Here is a 23,298-nt window from a genome sequence, read left to right as displayed (position 1 = left end):
TCAAATCTTCACAATAAGATTTGGGCCCTCACTTGACAGCAAATTATCAGTCTCTGGTACAAAATCGCTGTTGGATTAAAATTGTTAACTGGTGAGTGAAATCTGCAAAATCTTTACACACCGCTGTCAAGTATTCATCAGAAACTTTTAAAAAACCCACCTACTGAGTTAGTCACTTGAGTAATAATGTAGTGTTAGTGAAGGTAATCAAGTAGGCATATTACTTATTAATCCAGAGAACATGTGGCCTTTTTTCTCTCTCTGTCCCCCACCTAGAATACTTTGTATATCCCAGACTTAACTTAGCTCTAGTGATGAGCAACTTAAGCCAATACATCCGTTATGAAAACTAAAAATAGGCTAAATCAGCAACCCATCTGTCAAATGCATTTGCCTTGTTCCGAGTGAGGTATATTTTTGGAATTTAATGGGCTGTTGTTCCAGTGCTTCCACCTTGTTCCTTACCTGACCTATAGTGTATGATGACCTTTGTTCACACATTTTGCATTTTTGTCGATGTGCGAGTGAGAATGCGTGCGAGTGTGTAATGTTTTAATGCTCCTGTTGTTCCTCATCAGGAACCACTGTATTTACTTTTGCCCTGTGCCATTGTTGGTAAGTCCCATGTGGTGGTTGATTATAGCATCAATGTTTAAAATAGACATTCCTGAGAAATTCCTCATTCAAGTGTGAAAAGGAAGGGGGTTGATCTTGTGCCCTCACACTGGATGGGGGGAGAGGACCGTCACCTCAGTGTGTTCTTGAACCCACCCCTAAAACTGATCTAGACATCATGTTTTATGTTTGGTCAAGACAAGCTTAAGTCATCTTCATCATCTTAACTGAAACATCTGTACGTACAGGACATCTTACAGACAGAAAATACTATAGCTCATAACTAATACAGCTCATTACTGTATACTCTCTTGGGGAAGTTCCAGAATATTTTTGTTCACCATTTCTTAACCTGGTTTCTATGCTGCTGTGTTGTAGGCAAAAGGGCCAAGAGATGGAGTTCTGTTGACCAATGAGAATGCACGTCCAGTTACCAGGGAAGGCGTGGCATGGAAGGGCCCTCGTACAGTGGTCCTGCAGAAGAACTCTCAGGGTTTTGGGTTTACACTGCGGCACTTCATAGTGTACCCACCAGACTCTGCCCTCCACACCTCTATGAAGGTAATACAGCACAGATCCACATTAAGTCTATTAACAATAAGGTCATTGTTGTATAATGGTACATGCCCATGAGCTGCCACAATACCATTCTCTATTTGCTGCTGGTGGACATGGCTGTAATTAAAGAAATCAATGTTTAAACAATATTTAAGCAATATCACATGAGCTAGAGTGCGGTTATATCGAAATTCAGTATGCTAATGTGATATTGTTTTCGTGAATCAGAACTTAATATCGAGTAACTCACATTTTGGACACAATATGGCTTTTTTCTAATAATTTGTTTATTTTTACTCTGTGACTGGAAATATATCCCAAAGAAGCCACATACACAGATAGCCTTTCAGCTAGCTGGCTAACTAGCTCACAGTGATGTGTACATTCCTGTTAAAGCTGCATCTGCTGAAATTGGCTTCCCTTCTTCTTTTTCACCTTCATCTGACAAGCATTCATATTTTAAGACATAAGTTATATTCATGTTATTCAAGTTATATTTTGTTAACTCTCCTGGAGTAATGGCTTAAGTGGGACTGTTGTTAGAATGGGAATTTTTAGGTGGCAAATACAGACAAGCAGAGTGATTCAGGGCTCGACATTAATGGTAGTTCAGTTGTCTGAGACAACCATATGTTTGGTCTGGACAAGTCAAATCTGCATCTGTGTGTTTGGCAGGACAAGTTGAATATTTGTTGAAAATCATCATTTTTATAGTAATTATTCAAGAGTTACATAAATAAAGTTCCAACAAAACTAGTTCAATCACCGTGATCCGGCTGTGTTATTGTTTATGAAATTCCAGGGAAGCCAAGTACAGCAGGTGCATGTGTAAAAATAACCACGTCATAATATCTAATTGTCGATTATTAGACTTTGAATTCATCAAAATCAGAGAAACGGCGATCAAATACCTCATTAAAATAAATACCTGTGGTGAATCTTCATTTCATTCGGACAGTCATTGTATTTTTCTTTTGTATGGTTCACATTAACCATCACAAATGTCATAAAACATTTCGCGGGAATTTTACGACAGTGCCAAACTCACTTACGGTTTGTTTTCATTCACAATGCGATTCTGTCACCCTTATCATATCCAAACTTGTTTTCTTTTGGTTTAATTTCTTTAAATTAATTTATACTTCTTGATTCAGTTTTACTGAATTAATCAAGATTTAACTTTATTTCCTCCAGAAGCTTTGAATTTGGGTGAGTCTAACTCTTAAAACTGCAGCTCAGGTAATGGGTTATAACAACACGTGCACCAAATGGGGCTTTGGATAGTTTTTGCTTTGTTACAGTTAAAGTTGGAGTTCTGTTGAAAAATTATAAATAATTAAAGCATAATTATTATCATAACGGGCAGCACGGTGGTGTAGTGGTTAGCGCCGTCGCCTCACAGCAAGAAGGTCCGGGTTCGAGCCCCGTGGCCAGCGAGGGCCTTTCTGTGTGGAGTTTGCATGTTCTCCCCGTGTCCGCGTGGGTTTCCTCCGGGTGCTCCGGTTTCCCCCAAAGACATGCAGGTTAGATTAACTGGTGACTCTAAATTGACCGTGGGTGTGAATGTGAGTGTGAATGGTTGTCTGTGTCTATGTGTCAGCCCTGCGATGACCTGGCGACTTGTCCAGGGTGTACCCCGCCTTTCGCCCGTAGTCAGCTGGGATAGGCTCCAGCTTGCCTGTGACCCTGTAGAACAGGATAAAGCGGCTACAGATAATGAGATGAGATATTATCATAACTGTACCTGCTTTTTGATAAACTTTGGTAACCACTTTCCTTTCATTGAACTAATAAATACATTGTAATAAAAAGGTTATGGTCAGGACAAGTGAAAAATCTTGCTGCTTGTCCAACTGGACAAGTGGATTAAAAAGTTAATGTCGAGCCATGTGATACAATGAGTGAAAATATAAGCACTGTTGGAACATTGCTTGTCCGATCAAATTAGTGGACCAGAACTAACTGTTGTTTAATGAACCATAATGAACACGTTTTGGGGCGTAAACAATTTTATACTCTGTTTGCTATTTTTGTATTCATATTTAAAATAAAAACCTAACATGATGTAAGATTAAAATATAGACATTTGACATGTGTGTTTTACTTGAGTCAAACTTTTACATGAGCATGCTCGAGCTATTATTTGCTAGTAACCTCATTATTTTTGTATTATTTAAACTTTGTTAGCATGAGTTATTATTTTAAATAATACAATAAAAATAGCTGTTGCACATTTTATGATATTTAAAAAGGAATTAAAAGTGTTCCTACTCAAATGATGTCTGCCTTTGCCTGACTGGTTTAGCAAACTGGTTCAGAGCAAACACACTTATTCATGTAAAGCTGAGCTCTGCTGAAACTTTTCTTTTCATGGTAAGCCATATTTTGCTGGGTACATGGACACGTGCCATAACATTTCACAGCATGACATCTGGAAAAGGCCTCTTTCATGTTTCGGCACTTTCATAGCTGATCTAAGACTAATGGCCCTTTTCCACTACCCTTTTTCAGCTCACTTCAGCTCACTTCAGCCCGACACGGCTCGCGTTTCGACTACCTCAGAGCAGCACGACTCAGCTCGCTTCAGCCTTACTCAGCACCCAAAACTCGCGCGGTTTTGGAGTAGGGCTGAAGCAAGCCAAACCGAGCCAAGTGGGGCTAGGGGCGTGAGGAGACACTCCCCTGTGCACTGATTGGTGAGGAGGAGTGTCCTCACATGCCCACACACGCCCCGCGAGCACGCTGGGATCTGTAAACACCGTAAACCCGGAAGAAGAATAATTACGAATTACAAGAATTTCTGAAGCCTTATGCGCCTCGCCTCATCTATACGCTCTTGCCAGTATCTGTTGGCGTTGTCCGTGACAACAAGCCACAGCACCAAGACCAGCAACACTAACGACTCCATGTCCTCCATGTTTATTGTTTACTATCCGGGTCGTGAGACTACCGCTTAAAAGCTCACTGATGTCACTGTTTGCGCCGCCTAACGACATCACGTGACGTCCACCCACTTTCGCTAACTCCACCCAATGTGTCCACCCACTTCCAGCCAGCACGGTTCAGCGCGGTTGTAGTCGAAATGCAACTCCAACAGCCCCACTCAGCTCGACTCAGCCCAACTCAGCCGCGTTGGTAGTGAAAAAGCGGCATATTACTCTTATGTCCATCTTTTTCCTTTTCCCATTGTTGCAATTCATGTTCATACTACTCCCTTGCTGTGGCCAGAATATAATCTGCTGACCCCTGACCTCAGTCACAGCAGTTGCAAAGTTCAATCTTTCAGAAAGTCATGAGATCAGTATGCAGTTCACGAGTTCAGCGCAATCTGCTGAAGAATACCTTAGTCATAACCACCCTGTGAGCTGTGGACCTCACTTCTGTGTCCTGCAGTGCGCTCCTGTCCCCCAACTCCTGTAGCAGTGAAGGGGTCAGGACAGAAAGACGCTTACTTCTCTGACTCTAAAGCCTCCTGCTTTTATGCATGTGTCAGGAATGAGCTGTGTCAGCAAAGCCCGAAAGCCTGCACATAGACGGATCCAACCAGACTGACCACTCTGCTGTGTGTGTGTGTGTGTGTGTGTGTGTGTGTGTGTGTGTGTGTTCTGAAGATGAAGAGATTGGATGTTATCCCGTGCACCTTGTTTGTGTGTAACTGTTTGTGCATGTAATTATTGTTAGCGTGGTTGGGTGCTATTGGTAGCGTGGTTGGGTGCTATTGGTAGCGTGTCTATTCAATAATCTAACTGCAGTCTTGCTTATAGTTCCCTCTTGTGGTACATAGACTATATTACATGAACAACTCATGGCTTTGTATTTGTCTTTTCTCTAGGATGTAGAAAATGGCAATGGAAAAGGTTAGTTTCAGCTGAGATTACAGTCTTTTTCTTATCTCCATAACATTTCAACAGAGTGTGTTTATATGTGCCTCTAAATTAGATTGTGCTGTTTTCCTCAGGGAATCATAGGGGCCGCCTGGAGCCAATGGATACTATTTTCGTGAAGAGCGTGAAGGAGACAGGTCCTGCCCACCAGGCTGGACTCTGCACAGGTAGGAGAAACTAAAGCTCTGGTATGCACAAAATGCAGTCCACTGTTGTATTCAGTGTGTGTTCTTGTGTTTGTGTGTGTAGGAGACCGACTAGTAAAAGTAAATGGGGAGAGTATTCTGGGGAAAACCTACTCTCAGGTTATAGCACTAATCCAAAACAGGTAGGGGAATGTGTATGAGTTTTACAGACTACTAGTGCTTTGCCTGATATATACTTACTGCCTAATGTACTTGCACAGATAAAATTCTTCCATTATGTACAGTATTTGTGCTTATTAAACAATTGTGCTTTTGTATAGTAAGAGTGTGCTGGAGCTTTCCATTATGCCTAAAGATGAGGATGTGCTCCAGTTGGTAAGTGTGAGTATGGCTTTCTGCTGTTCCTCCTCCTCTCTGCTTTATCTCCCAGATACCCACCACATTAATTTCTACTCAGCATGACAGTGATTGATGAGCTACAATTTTTGTCTTTAAGATAGATGAGATGCTGTCAACTACTTAGTGATTAGATAGCCCAGTTGTATGATAATGCTGCTGCTATTAAAAAAAGGCTTTGACTTCCTTCCTGAGTAATTCCCTTTTCCTCCTTTTGACCTTCCTCTTTTCAGCTTTTCATAAATGTGTAACACTGCTTCTATTTTTCCCACTTACACAGGCATACTCTCATGATGCTTATCTGAAAGGGAATCAACCATACACAGGAGGGGCTCAAAACCTTCCAGAGCCTCCTCCGATTTGCTACCCTCGCAGCAAACCCACCTCTTCCGGTATGCCTGGCAACCTGAACTGCAGGCGTGGGTCAGCTGGTCTCTTAGATAGCCGCTCCACGGGAGACAGTGGTGGGGGTACAGGCCGCCGATCAGATGTCCCAAGCCACCATGCACTCCGTAACCAGCGTGCTCGCTCCTCAACCATAGCCATCAGCCCTCTGGACTTTCACTTTGCTAACCACAATGCGGCCATCACTTCAGCCTCCCTGCCCTACCCACGCAAAGGCAGCCTTCCACTGTCGCAGAGTGAGCTGTGTCACCAGGCCCTGGCTAAATGGTACCACAGCCAGACAACCGAGCGCCCAGGCATGTCCCACCATCACCGCAGCATCTCTCAGGACACACTGCTTTGCCACTATGGAACAGCCACAGGAGTCAACCAATACCCTGATGTAGACTCGTGCTGGATGGGTAACTGGGGTATGACTGGGGCCCAACAATCAAATCGCTCCTGCTCAGAAAATTTACTGGCTGCTTATGCTGAATATGAGAAGAGCTGTGGGCGCTCACTCGAGAGATTGGACAAGGCAGCACACCGTTATGAGAAGTCGGCTTGTGCCCCACAGAGTGGCCAGCCAGTTAGGAAAGAAGAGCAGCCCTGCTTGAGCAGTCAACGTGCAGTAATATGTGCAGATGTGCCACCCCCTGGTTGGGGATCCAGCCATTCCCAAGAGCAGACAGGCTCTCAGTCCTATCATTCGGCCCAGCCTAGGTGTTTGCCCACACAGACAGTAGATGACCAGATGGTGGGCTATCGCAGCTATAGTCCCTCTTTCTGTCGCAAAGCGGGCCACCTCATGCAGCAGGCTCACTCCTTTAGAGATCCTTCCTACACTGGTCCTCAACTCAGCTGGACTGCCACACCTAAAACCAGCCCCCCAGATAGTGCACCTTTTTCAGGCAGAGCTTCGTCCCCTCTGTCCATGTCTTCCACTGCCGAGACACAAAACTCTTCAAAGGAAAGCTCAGGTAGTGGACCAACAGTGGAGGAGCCTGTTCAAGCACAGATGCAAGAGGTAGTCCTCAGACAAAAGTCCGCCTCTGGCAAATGTGCCCCACATGCAATGCGCCACCCAAACTATGCTGTGCCTCTGGATCTACTCGAACCTCCTGTTGCCTCAGCCCCTGCACGGTCCAATGGTAACCTGCAGCCCCTGCCTGTGGAGCAGGACTCCCTGGCTTCCATTCCCTTTATAGGTCAGTATGGGAGCACCTCTCTCGAATGGTTGTTTGTTGTAGCTTTTGCAGGAAAATTCACCTGAGTATGACAGTCTATTGGAAACTACACTCTCTAAATTCTAGCATTTAGCAATATTCCCACTCAGTGATGTAAATATTTACTTGTTCACTAATAAAATAGATCAGGGTAAGATGCTTGAAAAATGACCTAGTTTTTGTTGTGGTTGCAAGTAAAACATTACTGTATAATGCTGTAAGACAAATTAAAGGTAAAGGTCCATTATCATTCAAAAAGAAACAGAAATTGTGTGAACCCTGCAGTAAGGAATATAGCGCGGAGGTTCTGTACCAGTTTTTAATATAAATACCCCTTTGAATGCAGCCGTTTTAGGCAAGGGATTGGCAGTGGGAGGTAACTACCACCCTTAATATAAGCTTTGCCATGCCACATGCCACCCCAACTCTAAGCTAAGATTCTATACAACTCTCACGCCTATGCACTTAACTAATTGTATCTAGCCCATGTTGATTTAAGCCATTATTGGAAAATTATAATTTACCATACCTTTACAACCAAGGAAGGACAGAGCAGCTATAAAGCCAATACTGTAATATAATTATAGTACATGGTCATTCATTTTACAAGGAGCAAGTCAGATATTATGCAAATGCTGGAATGTTTTATACAAAATAATGTGGGTTCACCCATTACTGTGCTGTTACCCCCACCGCTCATTCCGTATTGCAACTCCATGTCTACAAACCGGGACATGTCACTGGCTCTAGGCTTTGTGAATGTGACTGAATTAAAGCAACTATTATTGTAGATTTCTAGACAGGAACATAAAGAGCTCTGCAACCACAGCAAAACTGCTAATCCACGTATCTGCAAGGTGATGAGGACACTGTACATATTAATTTATAAACACCTACCTATCATACCTTACAACAGAGCATTAAGGTGAGTCCGGAAGATTCTTACAGGTCGGCATCTCAGAACAAAGATTCTGGATGAACACAGAATTTTCAATACACTTCTAGAGGATATGGCAGTGATGTAAGTCACTCACAGTATCATTAAACAAAAGGGGGTTAAATTTACCATATCAAAAATGGATATTAATTGACTAGATATTGTTGGTCTTCACATAGTGCATGAAAATTTGAGCTATGTATTGCTATGTATAATGTGTCGATGTGAGAATTAGGCTTGTTGGAGTGGATGTGTCTTGTTCCTCAGCATACGTCGTCCCTGTGGTCCTTAAATCCCTTCATCCATTTGACTCTCACCCCTTCCTCACAGATGAGCCCACCAGCCCTAGTGTAGACCTGCTTGCCCAGCATATTCCTGCCTCCTCTGTGGTATCCAGCAGCCTGTCCCAGGCACCTACCTTGTCCAGCAGCCCTGTCCCTCCCTCCCTCACCTCCCCTCTCACCCATCTCCTCGACACAGACTGCAGTGAGTGCATCCTCAACTAACACTGTTTGATTATCTTTGTCCCAACACTGATGGTGATTTGAACTCTGCTATTTCCTATTAAGTCCACTGCATCAGTTTAACTGTTAGTATTTGACATGCTTCTTCTGGTCTCCTTTTCACAGTTCCACCTCACTTTTAACTGTTTCCTCATCTTCCAGTGCTTTCCACCTTTAATCTGTATCCTGAGCATCAGTAGTGTCCAGATCTCCATCAGTGTTCCATCTGCCTTTTTGAACCTGCCGTATGTCACAAGACTGTTCAAACTGAATGTTTCCTCTTATCTTGTCCATCTCATGTACAGTGGTGCTTGAAAGTTTGTGAACCCTTTAGAATTTTCTATATTTCTGCAGAAATATGACCTAAAACATCATCAGATTTTCACACAAGTCCTAAAAGTAGATAAAGAGAACCCAGTTAAACAAATGAGACAAAATATTATACTTGGTCATTTATTTATTGATGAAAATGATCCAATATTACATATCTGTGAGTGGCAAAAGTATGTGACCCTCTAGGATTAGTAGTTCATTTGAAGGTGAAATTAGAGTCAGGTGTTTTCAATCAATGGGATGACAATCAGGTGTGAGTGGGCACCCTGTTTTATTTAAAGAACAGGGATCTATCAAAGTCTGATCTTCACAACACATGTTTGTGGAAGTGTATCATGGCACGAACAAAGGAGATTTCTGAAGACCTCGGAAAAAGCATTGTTGATGCTCAACAGGCTGGAAAAGGTTACAAAACCACCTCTAAAGAGTTTGGACTCCACCAATCCACAGTCAGACAGATTGTGTACAAACAGAGTAAATTCAAGACCATTGTTACCCTCCCCAGGAGTGGTCGACCAACAAAGATCACTCCAAAGGTGTGTAATAGTTGGCAAGGTCGCAAAGGACCCCAGGGTAACTTCTAAGCAACTGAAGGCCTCTCTCACATTGGCTAATGTTAATGTTCATGAGTCCACCATCAGGAGAACGCTGAACAACAATGGTGTGCATGGCAGGGTTGCAAGGAGAAAGCCACTGCTCTCCAAAAAGAACATTGCTGCTCGTCTGCAGTTTGCTAAAGATCACATGGACAAGCCAGAAGGCGATTGGAAAAATGTTTTGTGGACGGATGAGACCAAAATAGAACTTTTTGGTTTAAATGAGAAGCGTTATGTTTGGAGAAAGGAAAACGTTACGTTCCAGCATAAGAACCTTATGCCATCTGTGAAACATGGTGGTGGTAGTATCATGGTTTGGGCCTGTTTTGCTGCATTTGGGCCAGGACGGCTTGCCATCATTGATGGACCAATGAATTCTGAATTATACCAGCGAATTCTGAAGGAAAATGTCAGGACATCTGTCCATGAACTGAATCTCAAGAGAAGGTGGGTCATGCAGAAAGACAACAACCCTAAGCAAGTCAAAGTCCTCACCTTAATCCAATCGAAATGCTGTGGAAGGACCTGAAGCGAGCAGTTCATGTGAGGAAACCTACCAACATCCCAGAGTTGAAGCTGTTTTGGACAGAGGAATGGGCTAAAATTCTTCCAAGCCAGTGTGCAGGACTGATCAACAGTTACCGGAAACATTTAGTTGCAGTTATTCTGCACAAGGGGGTCACAGCAGATACTGAAAGCAAAGGTTCACATACTTTTGCCTCTCACAGATATGTAATATTGGATCATTTCCATCAATAAATAAATGACCAAGTATAATATTGTTGTCTCATTTGTTTAACTGGGTTCTCTTTATCTACTTTTAGGACTTGTGTGAAAATCTGATGATGTTTTAGGTCATATTTCTGCAGAAATATAGAAAATTCTAAAGGGTTCACAAACTTTCAAGCACCACTGTATCTGTGTCTCTCCTGCCATGCTTTATGTCCAACATCTGTTGTTAATTTTCATTTCTAACATCCATCATCTGTTTCCTCTATTTCAAATTGCTTGCCATTGCAGGGTACAAATTTAACAGGCATTCATTCAAACATTGGCAAATATTGCTAATGACTGGTAAGTCAAGCTCACCAGACCCACCTGATGCAGTTAGCATTTAGTCACATGTCTGTCTTTCGTCCGCAGAAAAATTACATGCAGTTTGATTATCTTTAAAAATCATTTGCTGGATGAATTTTGCTCATCAACCTCATTCATATGTGTAGTTCTTTTTCCCTTTACCTCATAAATCCTCATTCTCTCTTTTTTTTTTATTTACTGAACAGGCACTGTCAAGAATAGCCGTCGCTCTTCTTACCTGTTGGCCATCACAACTGAGCGCTCCAAGTCTTGTGATGAAGGTCTGAACACATTCAGAGATGAAGGCCACGTGTTTATGTGAGTGTTTGACACCCTTATGCAGGAGAACTCTATTAGAGATATAGTCTGTTCCAGTTTACCTGCTGTCTGAAGTTAAAGTGTTATATATGCATATATTGCATTGTTTGCCAGTGTACTTCACAGGAATCACTATTTAATAATAATAATAATAATAATAATAATAATTATTATTATTATCTCATCTCATTATCTCTAGCCGCTTTATCCTTCTACAGGGTCGCAGGCAAGCTGGAGCCTATCCCAGCTGACTACGGGCGAAAGGCGGGGTACACCCTGGACAAGTCGCCAGGTCATCACAGGGCTGACACATAGACACAGACAACCATTCACACTCACACCTACGGTCAATTTAGAGTCACCAGTTAACCTAACCTGCATGTCTTTGGACTGTGGGGGAAACCGGAGCACCCGGAGGAAACCCACGCGGACACGGGGAGAACATGCAAACTCCACACAGAAAGGCCCTCGCCGGCCCCGGGGCTCGAACCCAGGACCTTCTTGCTGTGAGGCGACAGCGCTAACCACTACACCACCGTGCCGCCCATTATTATTATTATTATTATTATTATTATACATCTCCCTTTACATTAATTATCAGATAATATATACATTACATAATGTATCAAACAATTAACTGTTTTCTTTTCCTAATTTCATATTCCCTCTACAGGAGATTGCCAAAAAGAGTCAAAAGCTTTTTTACAGAGGGTGTAAGTTCTACCATATAGAATGTTTGTTTTGCCAAGAATGTAAGTTTGTCCTGTGGATAATTGTGGGTATCTGTTTGTTCAGTCCCTCGAGAGTCTGCGAGCAGCAGAGGAAGCCCGTTCCAAGCGCCACTCCACTTCTGAGCTCGGCAACATCACACTAACGGATATCAGAAAAGAGGGCTGGCTGCACTACAAACAGATCCTTACAGAGAAGGGCAAGGTCTGACTCAGGTTTACTCCTCCCTGTTGAATAGCTAATTCTGCCAAATAGTGCAAACAAAGCAAATAAGGAATGATTGTGTGCTAATTGACAAAGCTTAGAATTTAGTGTTTATTTACATGAGAGTCATCACTGAAGCCTTATATTCAGGGGAGTACAGCTTAAAACTCACATTAACTATCAGCTATACGCAGAAGAGTTTAAGAGCACTTGTGACCAGAAGCCACACGTACAAAGCACACACTTAGAGATAAAATGGAAAAAAAACCCTTATGCAGCACATTTTATTAGTGTTTCTTTGCGTCTCTCTTTTCCATACAGAAAGTTGGTGGTGGTATGCGGCCATGGAAACGGGTCTTCTCTGTGCTGCGCTCCCATTCACTCTTTCTATACAAGGACAAGCGTGAGGCAGTGCTCCATGGAGCTGGGTCATTGGGTCAAGGTGGTGGTGGCGAGGATGAGCAGCCCATCAGTATCCGTGGATGCTTGATTGACATAGCCTACAGCGAGACGAAGCGGAAACACACACTACGACTCACCACACAGGACTTCTGTGAGTACTTGCTGCAGGCAGAGGACCGCGATGACATGTTGAGCTGGATCCGCATCATCCGTGAGAACAGCAAGACTGACAGCGAGGTAAGTCAGCTATGCATCGTTCACCTTTTTGCTAATGTACACTCAGAGAGCACTATATTAGGAACACCTGTATGTCTACTGATTCATGCAATTATCTAATCCATCAATCATTTGACAGCTGTGTAAAATCATGAAGATATGGGACAGCAGCTTTGGGTAATGTTCACATCAACCATCAGAATGGGGAAAAATGTCATCTCAGTGATTTAAAAAGTAGCATGATTGTTGGTGCCAGACAGGATGGCTTTAGTATGTCTATAACAGCTGATCTTCTGGGATTTTCATACACAATATTCTCTAAAGTTTACTCAGAATGGTGCAATAAAGAAAAAAACGTCCACTGTTCTTCAGTGGTCTTCCCAGTCACCAGGTCTGAATCCAATATAACATCTTTGGGATGTGGTAGAATGGAAGATTCGCAGCAGGAAAGAGCATCTCAAAAATCCGTAGGAGTTGCATGAGGCATCATATCAACATGAACCAGAATCTCAAAGGACTGTTTCCAGCGTAACAATGAAACACTGAGACTGTTTTGAAAGAAAAGTGAAGGCCCTACCTAGTGTTAGTAGAGTGGTCCTTATAAAGTGCTCAGTGAGTGTATATCATGTGTCTATTAGCAAAGAAGGTCTGTAATGTTTTTTATTCCCCAAAATGTTTGTAGTATAGTATTTGTTAATAAGATATTTATCTTTTCATAGGAGCTTGGTTTTTCCAGACAGGCCCTCATCAATAAGAAACTAAACGATTACAGGAAACAAAGGTAAAGTGATATAGTGTAACTCCACTATGTGCTATAGACATAACTAATGACTTGATATATACACCAGAGGGGCATAATAGATAGAAGATACGGGAAATTACCATATCCTACAAACCAGACAGCATTTTCAGAATACATAATAAACTACACGCACACACACACACACACAGCAGAGTGGTCACTCAATGTCTTCCTGATGACTAGACACACGTTGTTAAAATGGCGAAGCAGTTCAAAATTAAAATTCTTTTGATTAACTTCCTTTTTTTTGTGGATGTGTCCATATAATATCAAGAACATTACATAGTGGTGCAAAGATATGAAGCTTATCTTCTTGTCTCATCTCATCTCATTATCTCTAGCCGCTTTATCCTGTTCTACAGGGTCGCAGGCAAGCTGGAGCCTATCCCAGCTGACTACGGGCGAAAGGCGGGGTACACCCTGGACAAGTCGCCAGGTCATCACAGGGCTGACACATAGACACAGACAACCATTCACACTCACACCTACGGTCAATTTAGAGTCACCAGTTAACCTAACCTGCATGTCTTTGGACTGTGGGGGAAACCGGAGCACCCGGAGGAAACCCACGCGGACACGGGGAGAACATGCAAACTCCGCACAGAAAGGCCCTCGCCAGCCACGGGGCTCGAACCCGGACCTTCTTGCTGTGAGGCGACAGCGCTAACCACTACACCACCGTGCCGCCTGTATCTTCTTGTGTTGAAAAATATTTCACTCGGTCACTTCAGTCACTCATGATATATGCCACTGGGATTTTTGCCCATTCCTCAAGGCAAAACTGCTACAACTCCTTCAAGTTAGATGGGTTGCGTTGGTGTACAGCAATCTTCAAGTTACGCCACAGATTCTCAATTGGATTGAGGTCTGGGCTTTGACTAGGCCATTCCAAGACATTTAAATATTTCCCTTTAAACCACTCCAGTGTAGCTTTATCACCACTTGAAGATAAACTTCATATCTTTGTAGAACCATGTAATGTCCTCTCTATATACAGTGCCTTGCAAAAGTATTCATCCCCCTTGGTGTTTATCCTGTTTTGTTGCATTACAAGCTGGAATTAAAATGGATTTTGGGGGGGTTAGCACCATTTTATTTACACAACATGCCTACCACTTTAAAGGTGCAAATATATATATATATATATATATATATATATATATATATAGTGACACAAACAATAATTAAGATGAAAAAACAGAAATCTGAAGTGTGCATAAGTATTCAATCCCCCCCCCCCCCCCAAAAAAAAAAAAAAAGTCAATACTTTATAGAGCCACTTTTTGCTACAATTACAGCTGCAAGTCTCTTGGGGTATGTCTCTATTAGCTTAGCACATCTAGCCACTGGGATTTTTGCCCATTCCTCAAGGCAAAACTGCTCCAACTCCTTCAAGTTAGATGGGTTGTGTTGGTGTACAGCAATCTTCAAGTTACGCCACAGATTCTCAATTGGATTGAGGTCTGGGCTTTGACTAGGCCATTCCAAGACATTTAAATATTTCCCTTTAAACCACTCCAGTGTAGCTTTAGCAGTATGTTTAGGGTCATTGTCCTGCTAGACCGTGAACCTTCGTCCCAATCTCAAACCTCTGGCTGACTCAAACAGGTTTTCCTCCAGAATTGCCCTGTATTTAGTGCCATCTATTTTTCCTTCAGTCCTGACCAGCTTTCCTGTCCCTGCAGATGAAAAACATCCCCACAGCATGATGCTGCCACCACCATGCTTCATTGTAGGGATGCTGTTCTCATGGTGTTGGGTTTGCGCCACACATGGCATTTCCCATGATGGCCAAAAAGTTAAATTTTTGTCTCATTTGACCAGAGAATCTTCTTCCATGTGTTTGGGGAATCTGCCACATGCTGTTGGGCAAACTCCAAATGTGATTTTTTAAGCAATGACTTTTTTTCTGGCCACGCTTCCATAAAGCCCCACTCTGTGGAGTGTATGGCTTAATCCATCTCCACTGTGGATCTTTGCAGCTCCCTCAGCATTATCGTTGATGTCTTTGTTGCATCTCTGATTAATGCCCCCCTTGCCCGGTCTGTGAGTTTTGGTGGGCAGACTTCTCTTGTCAGGTTTGTAGTGGTGCCATATTCTTTCCATTTTGCTATAATGGATTTAATGATGCTCCCTGGGATATTCAAAGCATGGGATATTTTTTATAACCCAACCCTGATCTATACTTCTCCATAACTTTGTCTCTGACCTGTTTGGAGGCTCCTTGGTTTTCATGTTGCTTGCTTAGTAGTGTAACAGAGTCAGGGTCCTTCCAGAACAGGTTGATTTATACAGATGTCATGTGACAGATCATGTGACACTTTGATTGCACGCAGGTGGATCTTAATCAACTAATTATGTGACTTATGAAATGAATTGTTTGGACCAACTCTTATTTAGGGGTTTCATACGAAAGGGGGTGAATACTTATGCACACTCCAGATTTCTGTTTTTTCATCTTAATTATTGTTTGTGTCACAATAAAAAAAATATATATTTGCACCTTTAAAGTGGTAGGCATGTTGTGTAAATAAAATGGTGCTAACCCCCCCAAAATCCATTTTAATTCCAGCTTGTAATGCAACAAAACAGGATAAACACCAAGGGGGATGAATACTTTTGCAAGGCACTGTATTATCATATTGTCATATAACAGTGGCTACAAACAGCACAAACAGTGGCTACTATGAAAAATCTAAAATATGAAACATATTTTGTCTTTTTTTAACGCTTTTTTGTTTACCACATAATTCCATGCATGTTCCATATGTTATTTCATAGTTTTGATGTCTTCAGTATTGTTCTACAATATAGAAAATAGTCAAAATACAGAAAAACCTATGAATGAGTAGGTGTGTCCAAACTTTTGACTGGTACTGTAAATCTCGCACATTTTGCAGCGTGAGTTTCTGTCGTCCTCATCATCTCTTATTATTGTGTCTTTCTGACATCCATAACAGCTTAACAGGTACTAAGCCAGACACTTCTCCCAGAGTCCACAGGATGATGCAACCGTTTCTCCTCTCAAAGACGGACAGCAGCTCAGCAGTGAACCGATCCCTAAAGACAGAGAGCAAAGGTTAGTCCTACACAGTCATAATGAAGAACACACAAGCCAGCATGCCTCCATGCACAGTAAAGAAATGACTAGTTAAATGTGTCCCTAACAACACTGTCTCTTTCTATTAGAGGAGAGCAGCCCCCCTAAGGCTACATGGAGCATCAACATTATGAAAAAAGGAAAGAAAGCAGGGCCTAAGGCCTTTGGGGTTAGACTAGAGGACTGCCTTCCAGGGGCTAATGATAAGGTGAGTCAGTGTGCAGCAGTGAAAGTGAGACTGAAGAGAGACTTATGTGGCAAAATTCATAGCTCTGATTATTGACAGGACCATCTGAGTTTTGGTTCTTCTCAGTGTTTCTTCTTGATTCCATCTCGGGATTTTCCTTGCTACTTTCCCTCTGGCATGTTCATTAGGGATCTAGATCTATATCAGGATTTCTGTTCAGCTGCTTAGTGACATTGTCTGAATTGAATCAAATTGAAATGAAAAGCTCTGGTAGGTACATTTGAACAAGTTAGGGTTGGAAATATTCCAGCTCTTGTGTTGTCACTAAAGTGAATCAGATATATTTTGTTTTTGTAGTTTGTGCCTCTGATTGTGGAGACCTGCTGCAGCCTGGTGGAAGAGAGGGGTTTGGAATATACAGGGATCTACAGAGTGCCAGGGAACAATGCCATGGTGTCCACCCTACAAGACCAACTCAACAAGGGGATGGAGATCAACACTACTGAAGAGGTGAGAAAACCAGACAGACAGATGAAGAGGAAGTCAGAGAAAGGGCACCAGACTCACATATGTTTTTGTTTTTTCCACAGAGATGGCAGGACCTGAATGTAATCAGCAGTCTCCTTAAGTCTTTCTTTAGGAAGCTTCCAGAACCTCTTTTCACTGATGGTAAATGAATTGCCTATAATCATATTTCAGCACTTATTTCACTGTTGCCCCTTTTCCACCAAAGCAGTTCCAGGGCTGGTTCGGGGCCAGTGCTTAGTTTGGAACCGGGTTTTCTGTTTCCACTGACAAAGAACTGGCTCTGGGGCCAGAAAAACCGGTTCCAGGCTAGCGCCAACTCTCTGCTGGGCCAGAGGAAAGAACCGCTTACGTCAGCGGGGGGGTGGAGTTGTTAAGACCAACAACAATAACAAGACCGCGAAAGATCGCCATTTTTAAAGGATAAGGCAACTTTTGTACAAAATCACCACAAATAGATAGATAAATATATAAAGTAATCGATCATGGAATTTATAGAGAAAGAACAGACCGCATAACAGTATCTTTTAACTTTTAATAATATGGGCTTGCGCTGAGCTCAGCGAAGATGCGTTCCGCCATATTGATCTACTGCGTGACGTCATGCAGCCCACCACTGAAAAGAACTCTTCAGTGCTTCATGGTAATAAGGTAAAAAACCAGTGCAATCGCTTCTTCAAAGTTTCACCAAATGGTTTTATTTATGCAACTTAAAGCTCATAATACTGTATAACTTTGGTTGAGTAAAAACACGGAGCAAAAACATGGCTGAATCCTGAATGACTCCTATTTGGATTTGTCCTACCAAGCCTACTGCGCATGCGTGAAGCGGCTCGGCTCGGTTTTCCCTTTCGGGCGCTCTTGTTTTCTGTTAGAATTTGGTAAAGAAAAAAATAAATAAATATTATTTACCAGCTTACCGGGTCCATGAACATAAATCTGACAGCTGACAAGGTCGGGATATAAACGAATCGAATACAAGCCACCCGCCGGGACTCCTAATCACAGTGATCTGCTTGTAAACACTGTTTTCATGGGCCCAGTGATGTCACAGATCAGAGGGAGGCGCATTAACGAAAGATTCTGATTGGTTTATAGTTGCCCACAATCTCAAAATGGCTGACTCCTCCAACTTCGACTCCTCTGTGTCAATTCATGATTTCAAAGTTAAAAATATTTTTTCATGTTCGATATATAATGGAAATAATTAACGGAATTGATTACGTATATGTTTTTCTCCTATTACACACCTGGTTTTGTACAAAAGTTGCCTTTTCCTTTAAGCAACGAGAAGCAGCAGCTGTACAAACGCGAAGTCATCCATTATTATTGTTGTTGTTGCCGCTGCTGCTTCTTCCGTGTTGTTTTTGCTTTGATATTCGTGCCAAGGTTTATGTAAACGTAGCGCCGTAACTGACGCATACAGCGACATAACTGATGTATACAGCGACGTAATGACGTATACATCGACGTAATGACGTGGCTCCGCTTAGCACCGCGAGCTATGGAAAAGCAAACTGGTTCTCAGCTGGCTCGCAAGTTGAACGAGTTGTGAACCAGCACCAGCACTGGCTCTGAACCAGCCCTGGAACTGATTTGGTGGAAAAGGGGTATGTGTGTCGGAGTGTGTCTGTATACGTTGCTCACTGCTGCCCTCTGCTTTCAGACAAATACAGTGATTTTATCTACGCTAATCGATTAGAAGACGCTGGAGACCGGTTGAAGACAATGAGAAAACTGGTATGTAGATACAGTTAATAATTGCAGAGTGCTAAAGCACATGTATTTTGTTGATGACTTTTCAGCAATAGCAATGTTCACTTGCATGTTTAAAATGTTTATTTCCCAGATAATGTTGTGTTTTCTTTATCTCTTTCACAGATTCGTGACTTACCTGATCATTGCTACCACACACTTAAATTTCTGATCAGCCATCTTAAGCGAGTGGCTGAGCACTCAGAGAAGAATAAGGTGGGGTGTCATTGATTACCATATAAGTCAAAATAAACCAAGTGTTTTTGAGTCACTATTTGTAGAGCAGCAGCATTAATCTTGGATAGGTTTTTGGGTCTGGCCATCTCGAACAGCAGACCGAGCAGGTTCTTCATTATTTATTTCATGAGAAATAAAATTATGAAGGCATATCTACTCATTTTAAATATAACATTTCAGTGGGACCTATTAAAAGTATCCAGATCCAGATATTAGCAGTGTATCACCTCCAGTGGTGGTTATATAACTGAGAAATATTCTCCGTAGAAATCTCTTGAAATCACACAGTCATATTTCCTGTACACTGTGCACATTATTTTCAATCATCACCTATAAAGATGTCAAGATTTTGTAACCTGTAGTTGCATAGCAAAATGTTTACATGTTAATTACAGCTGGCCAACTTCAGCTGTCCCCATCTGTCATATTTAATTGACACTGTTATATATTTTTGCATCAAATTTCCTGATAAAATGAAGTGCACTGTTGTGCCGCAACACATCCAGTGTGAATTCAGGGTTAGAGGCTGACTGATGATTTAGCCAGTACAATTATTTAGCCAAAGTGATGTCTAATCTTGCCAAAAAGTTATTAAACTATGAACTCAACCAATCTAAACAATCATGAAGTAATATATCTATATTTAGGCACCGGCTAAAATCGAAGCTCCTGATGAGTGTAAAATGTGTTAGTGAATAATCCCATGTTAGTTTTAAAAAAGAAAATAAAAAGTAAGTGCTGGATAAAAACCTGTCTCTCTTACTGTATGTAAATAAATATACAAATTTCATTGTCCAGTGATCAAGTGTTTATGAGCTATGTTGCCTTGCACTTACAATCAGGTTGTCTGTGGTGGTACATGTACGTCATTTGTATGGCTATACGGATGTCATACGGTCGTAAAAGCCATCAAAACACAGGTCAATGCATTACCATCTCTTAAGTATGGAGATTTGCTCCACATGCTTTGCATGTGAGGAGCTCTGCTATTATTCACGTTAATGGATAAACTGATTTCTGGCCCAATAAAGATTTCTGGATGCCTTGATTATTGCTGTGGGCTGCAGCCTTGGCCAGTGTGTGTGTATTAATCTGCCTCTGGACCCATCTGCAGTAGCACATCATCAGCCTCAGGCAGAAGAGGCTGTCAAAGGACACTGTTGTCAGGAGAGATGTGCAAATTTATTTGAGCTACAGATGATTTATCATTTGAAGAGGAAGATCTAGTTTAGCACTAATGAGCTGCATACACAGAAACAACAGCGTTTTGTTTTATTTTATTAATCAAATTACAGCCATGTGGCCCCGCTTCTGCATGCACTCTTGGATATTAGGACAAATTCTTTATTCGTAAAGTAGACCAGTTTCTGTCAGCTATAACATGTACAGTGGTGCTTGAAAGTTTGTGAACCCTTTAGAATTTTCTATATTTCTGCATAAATATGACCTAAAACATCATCAGATTTTCACACAAGTCCTAAAAGTAGATAAAGAGAACCCAGTTAAGCAAATGAGACACAAATATTATACTTGGTCATTTATTTATTGATGAAAATGATCCAATATTACATATCTGTGAGTGGCAAAAGTATGCGAACCTCTAGGATTAGCAGTTAATTTGAAGGTGAAATTAGAGTCAGGTGTTTTCAATCAGTGGGATGACAACCAGGTGTGAGTGGGAACCCTGTTTTATTTAAAGAACAGGGATCTATCAAAGTCTGATCTTCACAACACATGTTTGTGGAAGTGTATCATGGCACGAACAAAGGAGATTTCTGAGGACCTCAGAAAAAGCGTTGTTGATGCTCATCAGGCTGGAAAAGGTTACAAAACCATCTCTAAAGAGTTTGGACTCCACCAATCCACAGTCAGACAGATTGTGTACAAATGGAGGAAGTTCAAGACCATTGTTACCCTCCCCAGGAGTGGTCGACCAACAAAGATCACTCCAAGAGCAAGGCGTATAATAGTCAGTGAGGTCACAAAGAACCCCAGGGTATCTTCTAAGTAACTGAAGGCCTCTCTCACATTGGCTAATGTTAATGTTCATGTGTCCACCATCAGGAGAACACTGAACAACAATGGTGTGCATGGCAGGGCTGCAAGGAGAAAGCCACTGCTCTCCAAAAAGAACGTTGCTGCTTGTCTGCAGTTTGCTAAAGATCACATGGACAAGCCAGAAGGCTATTGGAAAAATGTTTTGTGGACGGATGAGACCAAAATAAAACTTTTTGGTTTAAATGAGAAGCGTTATGTTTGGAGAAAGGAAAATGCTGCATTCCAGCATAAGAACCTTATCCCATCTGTGAAACATGGTGGTGGTAGTATCATGGTTTGGGCCTGTTTTTCTGAATCTGGGCCAGGACGGCTTGTCATCATTGATGGACCAATGAATTCTGAATTATACCAGCGAATTCTAAAGGAAAATGTCAGGACATCTGTCCATGAACTGAATCTCAAGAGAAGGTGGGTCATGCAGCAAGACAACGACTCTAAGCACACAAGTCATTCTACCAAAGAATGGTTAAAGAAGAATAAAGTTAATGTTTTGGAATGGCCAAGTCAAAGTCCTGACCTTAATCCAATCGAAATGTTGTGGAAGGACCTGAAGCGAGCAGTTCATGTGAGGAAACCCACCAACATCCCAGAGCTGAAGCTGTTCTGTACGGAGGAATGGGCTAAAATTCCTCCAAGCCGGTGTGCAGGACTGATCAACAGTTACCGGAAACGTTTAGTTGCAGTTATTGCTGCACAAGGGGGTCACACCAGATACTGAAAGCAAAGGTTCACATACTTTTGACACTCACAGATATGTAATATTGGCTCAATTTTCTCAATAAATAAATGACCAAGTATCATATTTTTTGTCTCATTTGTTTAACTGAGTTCTCTTTATCTACTTTTCAGACTTGTGTGAAAATCTAATGATGTTTTAGGTCATATTTATGCAGAAATATAGAAAATTCTAAAGGGTTCATAAACTTTCAAGCACTACTGTAGGATGTAGGCCTGGTCTATGGCTTAATTATATAATTTAGTAACATGCTGTTTTTCTCAGATTCTGTGTTTGTATTATTTAAACCATATTTTGTTTATTAGCCTTCAATAAAGTGTGTAGACATGTCTATGCACATTTGTACAAATATGAACCTCAAGGTTTGTAAAAGTTTGTGAATTATTTTTTAAGTACCCTGCTTGGCTCGAGTAATTACACATGAGCCGAATAAGAGGAGTAAGAAGTTGGTGTGATACTGCCACCTGGTGGAACACCACATGGTAGTAAAGACTAAAAATCATGGTAATAAGGCATAACAATGTGTCACATTGACAGCACATATTGAGGCATTTTCATTAATAAATGTTCAGAATGTCTGAACATATTATTGCATGAACTATGGATAGCTGTGTCTCATGGCATTTCTTTATTCTATCCTTCTCTTTCTCGTAGATGGAGCCCAGAAACCTTGCTCTTGTGTTTGGTCCCACGCTTGTGCGTACCTCAGAGGACAATATGACGGAAATGGTCACTCACATGCCTGACCGCTATAAGATTGTGGAGACTCTCATTTTGCACGTAAGCACTATATGCTTTGATGGTTCTTTCCATTTCCTTTCCAAATTCTTGGCATGTTTTCATTTTTAATAAATGCATTTGTTTACTTTGACCAAAAGCAGTCAAAATACGGATGCATCTCTTTGTAATTGTAATGAATTGTAATTGGTTCTCTCTTTTTTGCAGCATACCTGGTTCTTCACTGATGAGCTGATGGACAAAGATGAGAAGGTACTGTGTGTCTGTTTCATACATTTATCTTGCAGATCGGAGCTGAGTCATTGTAAAAACAGGATAGTCGTTACACACCTGGTTTGGGCTTGTTGTGGGCACAAAACTTGTGATGTAAATCAGATTAAAAATGTTATGCCTGTTTATGGGGTGGCACGGTGGTGTAGTAGTTAGCGCTGTCGCCTCACAGCAAGAAGGTCTGGGTTCGAGCCCCGTGGCCGGCGAGGGCCTTTCTGTGTGGAGTTTGCATGTTCTCCCTGTGTCCGTGTGGGTTTCCTCCGGGTGCTCCGGTTTCCCCCACAGTCCAAAGACATGCAGGTTAGGTTAACTGGTGACTCTAAATTGACCGTAGGTGTGAATGGTTGTCTGTGTTTATGTGTCAGC

At 41.8% G+C, this 23,298-nt stretch overlaps 1 protein-coding gene across 7 annotated transcripts in view; it reads left to right on the top strand.

The window, feature by feature from the left end:
• The window catches only part of arhgap23b (Rho GTPase activating protein 23b), a 57,135-nt gene that overhangs the window by 29,964 nt on the left and 3,873 nt on the right, over window positions 1-23,298 (top strand). For 5 of the 7 annotated variants that reach the window (XM_060939788.1, XM_060939786.1, XM_060939785.1 and 2 more), the window contains exons 2-21: window positions 994-1,176; window positions 5,006-5,030; window positions 5,132-5,224; window positions 5,307-5,385; window positions 5,524-5,584; window positions 5,880-7,191; window positions 8,477-8,632; window positions 10,862-10,973; window positions 11,647-11,686; window positions 11,769-11,906; window positions 12,228-12,545; window positions 13,244-13,305; window positions 16,287-16,405; window positions 16,516-16,634; window positions 16,971-17,123; window positions 17,204-17,282; window positions 18,805-18,878; window positions 19,020-19,109; window positions 22,579-22,704; window positions 22,870-22,914. In XM_060939788.1, the coding sequence (XP_060795771.1) occupies window positions 994-1,176; window positions 5,006-5,030; window positions 5,132-5,224; window positions 5,307-5,385; window positions 5,524-5,584; window positions 5,880-7,191; window positions 8,477-8,632; window positions 10,862-10,973; window positions 11,647-11,686; window positions 11,769-11,906; window positions 12,228-12,545; window positions 13,244-13,305; window positions 16,287-16,405; window positions 16,516-16,634; window positions 16,971-17,123; window positions 17,204-17,282; window positions 18,805-18,878; window positions 19,020-19,109; window positions 22,579-22,704; window positions 22,870-22,914 (3,384 nt within the window). The remainder of the gene's footprint in view (window positions 1-993; window positions 1,177-5,005; window positions 5,031-5,131; window positions 5,225-5,306; window positions 5,386-5,523; window positions 5,585-5,879; window positions 7,192-8,476; window positions 8,633-10,861; window positions 10,974-11,646; window positions 11,687-11,768; window positions 11,907-12,227; window positions 12,546-13,243; window positions 13,306-16,286; window positions 16,406-16,515; window positions 16,635-16,970; window positions 17,124-17,203; window positions 17,283-18,804; window positions 18,879-19,019; window positions 19,110-22,578; window positions 22,705-22,869; window positions 22,915-23,298) is intronic. The other 2 variants (XM_060939791.1, XM_060939787.1) reach the window with 1 other exon arrangement.

Source organism: Neoarius graeffei, chromosome 14 (assembly GCF_027579695.1).
Source record: "Neoarius graeffei isolate fNeoGra1 chromosome 14, fNeoGra1.pri, whole genome shotgun sequence".
In the NCBI taxonomy this organism is placed as follows: Eukaryota; Metazoa; Chordata; class Actinopteri; order Siluriformes; family Ariidae; genus Neoarius; species Neoarius graeffei.
Note: the sequence above shows the minus strand (reverse complement) of the source record. Positions and strands in the feature narration are given on the sequence as shown.